This window comes from Crocodylus porosus, unplaced genomic scaffold, assembly GCF_001723895.1.
Source record: "Crocodylus porosus isolate Cpor-Errol unplaced genomic scaffold, CroPor_comp1, whole genome shotgun sequence".
NCBI lineage: Eukaryota > Metazoa > Chordata > Crocodylia > Crocodylidae > Crocodylus > Crocodylus porosus.
The window spans coordinates 12,507,410-12,519,790 of record NW_017728931.1 but is presented as its reverse complement, the minus strand read 5'-3'; the positions used below and the strand labels follow the sequence as shown (position 1 = coordinate 12,519,790).

The 12,381-nt window shown below is 41.0% G+C and overlaps 1 protein-coding gene across 1 annotated transcript in view; it reads left to right on the top strand.

The window, feature by feature from the left end:
* Positions 1-12,381, top strand: part of ANO2 (anoctamin 2) — a 302,892-nt gene that overhangs the window by 10,060 nt on the left and 280,451 nt on the right. The window contains exons 5-6 of the mRNA XM_019544216.1: positions 3,665-3,849; positions 6,795-7,199. Coding sequence (XP_019399761.1) covers positions 3,665-3,849; positions 6,795-7,199 — 590 coding nt within the window. The remainder of the gene's footprint in view (positions 1-3,664; positions 3,850-6,794; positions 7,200-12,381) is intronic.

Sequence of the window (12,381 nt, the reverse complement as noted above, 5' to 3'; positions counted from 1 at the left end):
ATATATATATATATATATATATATAAAATTAACTATTGCAAGGGGGTAATTTTATACTTAGGAACATTTTATATTCACGTAAATACAGCAAATTACAAGGGAAAATTTAATGACACACTTCTCTTCATAAAAATGAAACGGGAAAGGAATATGTTTTTCTAGGAGGTGCATATGCATGGTGTGTGTTGGCAGTGGATAAGGGGCAGGGAGCAGATATTTGTAATATTTGATGCAACTATCTAAATTTTAAACTTTAAAGGGTTTTTAAAAAAAAAGATTTTAATGTGAAAAAACTCCAATACTCTTGGGTTTTCCAACCTTTTGCGACAAAACTAACCTGCCAGAGACTGCACCACCAATAGAAAACACATCGTGGTATACACAAGCAAAAACTCGACATGAACAAACTGAGCAGTGCTGAGTATAAAAATATAAAACTTTAGGTAGTCTTACTGCCAAAATACTTCCCCCAGCCAGATGAGTGGCATTCCCTTTTTCCTTGACAGCAGTATGCCTTGAATGTAGAAAAATGCTCGATATAGTTTTGCTCTCCATTGTTCCATTAGATTTTACCACATCCATGGTTATCCCTTTTGGTAGGCTTCCCTCCCATCCCTTGAGCCATGGAGCTTTTCTTTGAATTTGTCCCCCTCACTCTACTATAGCAGGGAAATAAATCTAGGGGGTCAGGTTGCCCCCTTACTTTCTTCCCGCACCAACTTCTTTCCACTGATGCACCCCACCCTGCTTTACTGTCAGACCCTCCTCTCCCTGAGTCAATGGTCCTAACAGTAAACTCCTCCTTTAGAATAGGTGCAGAATGGGAGTGGTAAAGAGTAGAAGTCCAATTCAACCTATAAGATGTCTAAGTGGATTTCAGTGCCTAAGTGTGATTTTATTCCATGCTGCTCAAGTCCCTGAAAATTCATTAATGCATCTACTTTTGTAGATAATCTGATAAAAAAGGAGCAGGAGGACTCCTCCTTTTGCATTAATGATTTTTCAGGGACTCTACCAGGGTGGAATAGAAATACACTTAGGCACCTAAGTCCACTTACAGACCTCATACATGGAATAGAATATGGTGTAGGAGACTTAAGGCTAAAAGGTGACAGTGGAGACCTGGGCTCTACATGGACATAGATACACCTCCTACATCTCCCATCAGGGGTTGCAGTACCAAACACTGATGTGGACTGAAGTCAAATTCATTCATTCAAAATTCATCCTGATTCAGTTTAATGAACCTAGATATTTTGCTTTGGGTTGAACTATTTTGTATAGATTTGTCCTGACCCAAAATCAGTCTTTTTGGCAAACGTAAAACTTACCATGTTTCAATATTGCAGTAACTACATTTTCACTGAAAAACTTAACTTTGGATATTCCAGGCAATACTAACTGCTTACCCACATCAGTGAAAGGTTCACAATCTAGCCCTGCAAAAGCAAGAACAATGAAGTGAGCTCAGTTTATAGTCACCAAAAATGTTCTACAGTGATTTAACCCAGGCCCAGCTAAAGGTACTTACAAAACTCAAGGGCTTTAATTGACTACTATATGATTTTGTGAGGTATCCAAGGCTTTGACTGAGAATATTGGAGAAACAGTGAGGGTGGCCAGTGGGACTGAAACTTCCAGTAATTAATTATTTTCCTTGAAGTTTCCCTCATGGCATCATTATGTGCTTCATTAAAGGAAAACAAGTGTGAATCTCCTTGAGAGCATGAGGAAAACTGGTGGGTCAAAAATATTAAATGATTAAAATAATGATGGTTTTTCCCGGGCTGGTACTTTGTCTTTCCTGGAGGAGTTCAGATCAATCACGTCTGAGGCCCAGCCACCACAATGGCCAGGCAGAGCACCACACTCTGTCTGTGTGGGTCACACACATTGCAGGCCCAGATACTTTTTGCCATTGCTGCATGTTAACATGCCATTGGTCATTTGGGACTGACTTTGTTTTTTTTCTTTCTGTGTTATGTACTCACAGCTATGCATAGTTCTGCAACATAAATACTCGCATGCATCCAGTGTTGTATTGGGGAGCCGTCTGTTAGCCTTTGATTACAGGTTACAGTATAGGATATGTCAAGCTAGGAGGTGGGTCAGAAACATGATGGCCACATTGGACATTATCAAGCCAATGGTAGGATTTTTCATGGTGTGCTCTGAAGGCCCACTCAGCTGTAGTTTTGGTATTTGTTGGTGTTCAAATCTCATGAGCTATTTGGTTCAAACTGTGGTCATTTTGGAAAATCAGCCATGAGTCTGACATATTGACTGTATTCATTCTTATGAGATTTTGGCTACATCATAGTAGATTTGATATATGGGACCTTCCAGGCCAGAACACAGGAACCAGCCAATGCTGTATATCAAAATTCTCCTGAAATTTATAACCTTGGTTCTGAAATATCTGCTTTGGCCCATTTCTAATGTAAAACCAGAATTATGCTTGTACAATCAACCTTGGCTGTTATATTTCCTGATTTCTCAGAGTGCTTAGCTATGCAACCTCTTTGTTGCACTGGGATAATTCTTCTAATATAATGATTTGTATCACTTTCCATCTGAGGATCAATTTATTTAGTCTTAAAAACACATTTGGGTGTGGAATTATATTATCCACACTTACAGATGGAGAGACTGTGGCTCAGAGATGTTACATGTGACTTGGCAGAATCATTTACAGAACTAGGAGAAGAACAGAGGATACAGACAAAAATGCAGCTCCCTGGTCTAACTTGTGGTGCTTCACGGAAAGTGCCATGAGTTAGACTGACACTCCCAACCCAACATGTTAGCTGTTGGGTTGGGATGATGGGGGATTGAGCTCCTAATTGAAGCTGATCCAGAGAGAGAGACTGCCTATCTGCAGCTTCGTCCCCTAATCCTGCCCTCCTCCCATTCCTGGTGCTGTCTCAACATGGGAGGGGGAGAAGGAGGTTCATTTTGGGGTTTGCCAGTCATGCTGGAGTGGGGGGAGGAGGTGGATTTGAGTCCCACACCATGAGGTGGGGTGAGGGGACTCCAATCTACCTGCTCCTCTCCTCCAGGGCAGCCAGAATGGACCTCCCTCCATGCCTTCTCCCCCTTCTATCCTGAGACATCATTGAGGATGAGGCTGGGCTGCTTCAGCCCAGCTGCCAGAGCAGACAGAAGTTAATGAAGGCACTTGACTTTGTAGCACCTTCATTTGAACCCTCATATAAGTAGTGTTAGTTGTTGTGCAATTGGAGCACTCTATGGCCATGCACTTCTGTTTGGGAACAGTTGTAGAGTGCTTTCAAGGGGCTGATCACACGACAAATGTAATTTCTGGCTGCATGTAGAGACTTCCTAATTCTTAAACTTGTATTTCAGGCAGTGGGTTAAAACACTTCTGAGCAATATCAGAAAGGCTTTAGCAAATCTATTTGCATATAGTACAGCATGTCTGTACCATTTTTGCCTCTTTCCCACCCTTGCCCTCACTAATTCACATGCAAATACAGCATTTGATGTTTCAATGTGATTTTTTTTGTTATATGGTTCTTTCCACACACTCAAAGTCGGAAAAAAATATCTGAGACTGGCACCCATTCAGAGTCCTGTGAAGAAATACTTAAAGAAATGCCAGCTATGTTACTAACCTCAGACAATTTTTATTTTTTATCCTCAGATATTCCTTTAAGCCACTTGAATCCTATCCAAAGCGGACAGAAAACAGCAGAATATGTTGAGGGCTCTCCATCAACTTACAACAACAAATACCTCACCATCCCTCAAAATCGGCCCTCTGGGCATTGTGACAGTATCAATAGGGCTGCTGAGCCATCTGGCTGCACAGAGACTTATGACAATGGTGTAAGTAGGATTATTATAATTGTTGACTTATTCCATTAGTACTGTTGACAAAGAGGGATAGCCATGAGGGTGGGGAGAGGGTTGGGGGCAGAGAACAGCATTACGTTTCTTTTGCCTATTAGTGAGAAAAGTGACCCAAGTGACCATATGTAAAATGTCACCACTTTACTCAACAGTTCAGGTTCCTTGGGATAATTCTAAAATAGTGACTGTATTCAGGTTTGATTCCAGCTTGGGCTGCTCCATAATTTTTTGTTGTAGGTGAGAAGAAAAGAAAATCTGCCTTGACTCACAGAGCCTGGGATACGTTTGCAGGGCTTGTAATTAGAACCCAAAGCCACGGCCCCATGATCAGTTTACCTTGTAACCCTGGAAGATGTTCTGGAAGCAACAAAATGCAGAACCCAAGATGCCACTTTAGAGTCGATTCCCTGAATAAAATAGAACGTTACATTACGCATAGCACACACTAAGCACTGATTTTTTTTTTTTAGAACACAAGAACAAAGGGTTGAGAAGGGGAGAGAGTATATTGAAGATACAACATATAACCCCTACAGTTCTCTTTGTTAAAAATTTGGAAAACTGTATTTTATTATTAACAATTATCGTTTATTTTATTTTCATCTCTTACAATATGCAGTATCTCCCCATGCAAAAAGATGCTACATAATCAGGGAAGCATTGCAAAAGAAAAACTCCTCATTAAAGTCCATGGGAATTTTAACCAGGCTTCGGTAAAAAAAAAAAAAAAAAAAGATTAAGCTGTAACGGGACAAAAGCTTCACTGCCTTGTGGGACCTGAGAGAGAGGGAGACAGAAAGAAATAGGCATCTTTGCAATCTGCTCATTTCCTTTCTCTGTGTGGTTGCAGCAACATCCTTCCTTGGAGGTTGCTATGGCAGCTTCTCAGGTAGCAGCTGCTGGGATGAGGCACTTGGGTACCTACAGGTGATAAACAGGAAAACACCCTGAACAACTTCTCATGTTCTCAGACCTGCCTCATCCCATTTCCTCGGCGTTTTATGTGCATCTCACTTTCACAAATAAAGGAGAAGCAGGAGGATAATGCTGGGAGATTATCTTCTGTAGAGCTTGCTAATGGATTTCCCTGGATTGCTGCTGATGCCAGCAACCAGGTGGTGGTGACATCTTCCCCGTGGAGTGTGTTGTGTGAAGCTCTGTGGAAGAGAGTTTAGGAGCCTGAGGTTTGGGGTTTGCACCATGTCAGGGATGGAACCAGAGAATCTGCATGGACTGCCCGTGAGTACAGTATGTCCGTGATTTAAATGAGGAAAGGGGAACATTTTGATTCTTGGTCAGTTTAGGGTGTGAGTGTAAGTTTAATTGTATGTTAGAGCAAAGCGTTTAAGGTGTGTGTGTGAAGCATCCAGAGGAGTCACATGTGGGACCATCTGATCTGTGCATAGTGGGATGATATATGGAGGGAAAAGGATTTATGCAGCAACATGGAGAATGGGCGTAGCTAATTGAGAAGCCAGGAGATGAAGCACAGTAGTGATGAGAGGTGAACACAGGAGCTATTAGGACCCTGCAGAAAAGCATACAGGGGATGAAGGTGTCAACAAGCAGTGTGTTATCCACAGAAATAGCAACAAAAGAAATTCACATGAAAGCCTTGGGGTAAAGTTGCTACATGGCACAGTTTGCCAAAAGCAAGTCGTTGTTACTTTAATTCAACATGCTTCACTCATTAGTCCCCTTCCCTTTGTCATACATCTCTTTCTACCCATCTCCACACTGATCTCAAACAATCAACAAGAAGATTTAACACCTTGGCTACATTTGCTTGTATATGTGTTCATTAATTTGTATGGTTAATGGGGGCTTGCTTCACGTTTCATATATTACATTGTACATAGTCATGGCCTGTCCTAGGGTGTGTGGAAGTGAGTGCGATTGTTAGATAGGCTTTTCAGAAAATTTGGGAAACTTACAAGTGACTGTTTTAGTGATTGTCGTAAAACAGGGATTAGAGTTTTGCACAGAAATTGCAGAACTGAAATGTGCATTGATGTACTTTGATGATGGCCAGAGCTGAGGGTACATGGTTACAGGTTGTGTTTGGGATAAAGACATCTGGGCTTTGGGTCATGGAAGAAAATTATTTTTAGCTCATTTGAAGCAACTTATTAGAGAAAAGGTGCTCACAAGTGGAGTGTGGATATGGTGCAGAATGACTTCCTTTTCATTACCTTTCTATGATGTGTAGAAGTGCATTGCTCAGTCTAGCAGTCTCAAATTATAATAAATATTAAAATGTATTCATGCTGATAATTGTTATATCTTGATAGCCATCCAGGCACTACATATTATTCTCTCAAGTCTTCACAGCCCAGGCTTGGTGTCTCCCAAACTCTCTTCCCTTAGGCCTACTTCTCCTCCTAACACCTTGCAAGTCCTTCATGCTCCAGATCACGGTACTGTTTCTTTCTTTTCCTCCATTCAGAACACATTGCCCTGAACTCCCTCTACCACAGCACAGCCTGGCTCACAACATGTACCCCACCATGTCTCCAATCCACATTGTGCACCTTACTATCCTACCCATTCATATCTAGAATGCGGATACAGATTGGTGAATTAGGTATGTGTGTACAGGCCCTAAAGAGAGAATCATTGTTTTCTATGCATGCGAGTGAGGTGGATAGGTAAGTAGTGCCTGTTATTTTTTTTTATAGACACCAGGACATATTGGAAAGTGCTGGCCTGAGTCGTACTTCTTTGCAGGCAAAGCTGATCTTCCACATGATTTAATCTGGGCTCCTTCTGCTTACACAGATCCCCAGTTAATCCGCAGCATTTACTTCAGACAGCTAATGCTTTCTTGGGCTTATACACTGCAAGGCCCTGAGCCTGGTTATACGCTGCAAGCCTGGTTTTGGACGTTTTCTTCATCTGAGATTTTTCCCTTTTGCTTTCAGATTATTAACAACTACCTGGACAGACCTCACGTGAGGGCTGTGGATGGAGCATCCCCAAGTGTAATGCATTTCAGGGACAGCAAGAGGAAAGTAGACTATGTTTTGGCCTATCACTACCGAAAACGCACCTCTCACCACCATCCATCTGGTGGCTCTCTGGGTGGCTTGCACAGACCTGCCAATTTGGCTGTTGTTTCTAATGGAGAGACAGGAAAAAGCCACGGTGAAGAGCAGCCACAGCAAAATCACGACCAGAATATGCCCCAGCAGCAGCCAGATCAGGCAGGTGCTCATGTGATTGAGCTGAGCCCCCTGGATGCCCTGGAGGAGGAGAAACAAGAGCAGAGGGAGGAGTATGAGCGCAACCTCATGGAAGCTGGGCTGGAAATAGAGAAAGACATTGAGGTAAGAGGGCAAGGAGCATTCCCCTGTGTACCTCTGGGCTTCTCACTGGCAAGACGTTGCCTGAATTCAGTACAGAAAGTAAATATGGAGAGGCTCTTAATGTCAGGGGGGAAAGCACTGGTGAACAGCCCAGGGCAGCCTGGACTCTGTTTTCTCGCCAGTGGCTTTCCTTCACAAAACTCGCTTGCCCAGACCAGAGTGAACTGCTGTGATTTGAGGTTTCAAGGAAAAGGTCATCCTAAGCTTCAAATGCGGCTTAGAGGCATTGTTGTCCTTTCACTGTGAAGGCATGGCCCAAAGCCTACAGAAATCCCATCTTTCATTGCTTTCAACTGGTTTGACTATGCTGAAGTTATCACTGACCTATGCTGGTGGTAAGTGAAAGGAGAAACAGGGCCTGCATTGTATTCATTAGGAATAAAAAAGCACATGGTACTACCCCCATCCCTTCTTTTCCCAACATTTCTTGTGCACTGGCCATATTTTTAAAATATACATTATGTCCACCTCTAGCCTAGTCCGAAAGATAACAAATTGCTATTGTTACCAGCTAATGAGTTTCTCCCTGAAATCTGTGCTTAAACACTGACAATACCTAGTTTATAGTCTGCTGGCAGGCCTTTGGGGGGGGGTGGGGGTCAAGCACATGCATATTCAGAAATCTGTTTGAAATATGGAAATAACTTTTAATATTTTGTCTAAACACTTCATTGCTTGGATCTGAATTATTTGCTCACTGTTTATATTTAAAATGTTAAAAGATGAAAAAAATACTGAAAATTTAAGCCACTCATTTTTGCCATTTCCTTTGATAAGATGATTCAATTTTGTTTTCTTTTACTAGAAAAAATATTTGGTGTCTAAACATTCTTTTTCTTTGTAGTGAATTGTTAATTGTTTCCCCCCCATTTGAATATGAAGTCATTTCACTTTTAATTTAATTTTAATATAATTTTAAAACATATCTCTGTACTTAAGTTTTATATGGAATATACACAGTTGTTAAAATGCCTTTGAGTGTTGAAAGTATATATGGACAAGTTGTGCCTGTGTTTGTCTTGAAACAGATATATCCTGGGATCGGCAGGTATACACATCACCTTTCTAATCAGGGTTTAGTGAGTGGCTGAGTGTGCTGCTGCTTTTCTGGCATTGATTCAATGATGCAGTCCTAGGATAACTGTCCAGATGCAATTTATGATGTCCCGGAATAAACTGTTAGTACTTTTTTATCCTGTGAACCTTTTTAGGATTTATCCTGGGACACTGGACATGGATGTCTGAACAATTGCACTTTGTCCTGGAATAAAATGGCTTATCCTGGGAAAATGCAATGTCTGTGTGTAACCCTATATTACAGGCATCTCACAATCTTTAACGTATCTATGCTCACAACATACCTGTTATCAACCCCAGTTTGCAGATTGAGAGCTGAACCTAAGGTTATGCCTACATTGCAGAATCAGTGTCCTCAAACATGCGGTCCCTTCTGGCTTTTTTGAGAGGCAGAGATATTCATATTTGCTACAATAATATTTGCTACTGTAGAGGCTTCTCATTTTGGATGCTTCTAAGCTATGGGTACCTGGCTCTAGAAACCAGAGGCCTTGTTTTTGTAAGCAGTTAAATCCTGTGGTTCTTATTTATTTCAGTGCAGCTGCTTAGTATTTCTGAAAAGTGAGCCCAAAATACCAACCACCTCTGGAAATATGGGCTTAAATGGCTTGCCGGGTTTCACATATCAAGTCAATGGCAGGGTTGAAAAGCAATTCAAGGTCTTCTGACACCTCCCTTGTATGCTGTGTTGCTTTGCTCGGTTGCAGTTATTTTGGCTGAAGGAACACACTTGGTTGGTACAAAAGTGAATTGGGAAGTGAACTGAAGAAGTTGGAGTTCAGATCCAGATTGGTTTTGTGCTGAGTTTTAGGTTGAGGTTTGATAGTAACTGAAACTTCATTAGCTGTATTTCTGTGATCTCATAACAATAACATTTAGAAACTCCATGAGATTAGCTCTTTTTTTTAATAAGGCTTCCTTCAGATTAACCTGTAAAGGACTAGAAATCCAAGTAGATTTGTTTTTTTCATATTATTACCCACTTGAAAATCAGTTGTGAATGTCTCTCTAGTAATATACAGCATGTTGTTTTGAGTAAAATAATTTATGGAGAAATTTGTTTGTTGGCAGTGCTGCTGCTAATTTTTCATCAAGGTTGTGTTAATGGTGTAGGAGGGGGAGGGAAACAACCCTTTTTAATGGAATGAAAGATTTCTGGGGAAAGTTTATTCAGTGATGTATTTTCAATGGCAGGAGGGCAGGGTGGCACCTTAGAGACTAACTTGTTCAGAGAGGCATAGGCCTTATTTCTGTTTTTGAAGATTGATGAGAATGGTTTCTATTTCTTTCTAAAACTTGAATATCTCAGGGGAATGCTTTCATTTTTTCTCTCATTTTTCTAGCAGATAGGGGGATGGAAATAGCAGGTTGAGGTGAGAATGGTATAGGTAAGAAGATGTCAAGTGGCACCAAAGCAAAGAGCACTGTGTGGCGCATTTCACTTTCCTACTAGTTGAGGGGTCCATGCAGGATCTGTGCTTTTTCTCTCCTCCCCTGGCTGAGGAGAATCTGGGGGGAATATAATATTCTTTTTTTTTTTTCAGCCCACAGGTTTATTTTCCTTTTCACAAGATCCTTCTTCAACATTGTGTAGAGGCTGCCATGTTGTTATCTTTTTGCAGCATTTCATAAGGAGAGGTTCTCTCCATTGATATAGCAAAGAGCTGACCATAAGCATTGTGTCAAGCAGAAGAATGAGGCTGACTTAAGAATGTCTTTCTCAGCTTTATGCAGAAATATGCAGGATGCCATAACAGCTTAAAAAACAAAAGAAGGTCATACTAATCCACAAGTTCTTCCTCGTGGAGTCTTCTCTCTCCTGATATATTTTAGTGGTTTATTGTGCTGTCACTTGGATTGATTGATTGTTTTTTCCTTGTCTCCCTTTTGCCTGATTGACGGGACACTTCACTTGTAGCATTATTAATGTGTGGATTTCTCTGTCTATACCCCTTTGTTGATCTGTGTTCCACTATGAGTAAGGCTGATTTTCCTGTATTTCACTATGAGTAAGGCAGCTTAATCCTGATCCTTTTAAAACTGTTGGTAAAAATTCTAAGGTTCATTCAGCTACATGAGCCTATCATGGTGTTTTTTATATCTAACTAGCTGGCCCACAGGAGACTAGATTTTTTACAGTCATTTTTTGTGGCCTGCCTACCTTGCTTCTGACCCTGCGAGAGAAAGCTTCAGTGAAAATGCACTCTGCCTCATTGCTACCATTCTTTTAAGAGCTGGGATATAAGATTTTTTTCTGCTTAAGTTTTTTCTTCCTTTGTTTAAACGTGTCATGTTAATATTCTGTTTGTATTTGCCTGTTGAAAACTGAATAACTTGATAAGGTAGATGATGCCTTATTTGAATTACCAGATTGAATGATCAGTTCAATGCTAGTTTTGAGTCACTAAACAGAATGAGAATTCAGACTGTTTTAAATTTAAAAATAAAAAGATCAGAGTACAGGAGCAAACTACACTGGACCCTATCCCCAGCTCTACCACTTCTCACCTGTAAATTAAAAAAATTCCACCACTTCCCAACTTGCTTATAATTCTCCATCACTGATTGCCTTGCTCTGCCCATAATTAATATTCCTTCCTTGTTTTGTTCTCTGATTGAAAGATTCTGGTAGATACATGCTGTTTAATAAATGTAAAGCAAAGATTTCAAGAGAGTGGCCCAGCGTACGTTGTCATATTCTGGTGTCTCGTAGCTCAGTGTGGTGGAGAACTAGAACATGTCTCTGAATCTGACCTGTTTGACATTATGAAGGGAGATAATTATACAGTGATGTAGGTTCATATATTTGGTTATAGATCTAACAAGCTTGCATTTTCTTCTGTTAAGAATAGGCACCAATGAGGTTAACAATGCCTTGATTTATGGCTCAGGGTGCTGTTGGCTTAGAAGAATTCCCTCCTAAATCCCCAGAAAGTACTAATCCCCATTTGCCCTTTTCTGTTGGCTCAGTCAGTATCTGAAGCTGCTTGAGATGCTCCATCAACAAACATTTTCGCCTATCACAGAACATCAGTAGTTGACTTAAATTTGAATTGCATTGTTACTTTAATGACCAGTACTGTACAGTGTGCTGTATTCACCCCAGGATTATGTATATTGCTAAAGCATAATAGGGAGAGAATGAGAAGACATTTGAGAGGCATCATGGCACTCCGACACAATGGATCACTTTACCACTTGTTATTTAGCAATCTGCATTTCATTTATAACACTTCAGGGATGAAAATACTTCTTAAAATGCTTTTCTTTAGATGATTTTTAAAAATCTATTTATTAATGAATCCAACCCATGGAATAACAGATTTAGGATTCTAAAACATATCCAATGCCCCAAAATATACACAGACAGATATTGCTTGAAACTCTTTCTTTCTTGGTTTCACAGCTGTTTTTTGCACAGCTTTGTTTATTAGTAGCATCTTCTCCACCTAAGCTGGCTCTCTATCTTGCTTCCAGCTGCTAAATCAGATTTAAAATACTATGCATATATAGGATGAACATACATCTCAGTTTGGCTGATCCCAACTTGCTGTAAAAATTAAAACGAGTGTCCTGGGTGTCCACGGTCCATGGACTGTGCCCTGACCTGATTTTTTTTTTTTTTTTTCTCCTGGAGTATTTTTTGACCCCTGGATATCCAGGGGTCTAATTCTGCCCCTGCGATGCAAATTTGCAGAGCGGGGAAACATTTTTTTTTTGTTCCCACATGTGCCTTCTGCAGTCTCTCAAAGGGGGTTGAGATGCTACAAGAGGCACGTGCGTGCTTGTTTGGATGCGCCCATGGAGGTCAAGCAAGGTCCCACGACTGAGAAAGGACAAATATAGCGCCCATCTTTAAACAGTGGAAAAGGAGGACATGAGGCAACCAGAGGCTTGGTTCTCCACAGATACACTTTGGTAGCCTGCCAAAGCATCTCTGTGGTTGGCCCTTTTCCTGGTGCTGAAGCACGCTGCCTGCCTGTGCGGGGCAGGCAGCAGCGCAAGCTGCAGGGACCTGGACTGGCTTGTGCTAAGTAAGTAGGGGTTGAGGGGCTGGAGGAGGGGC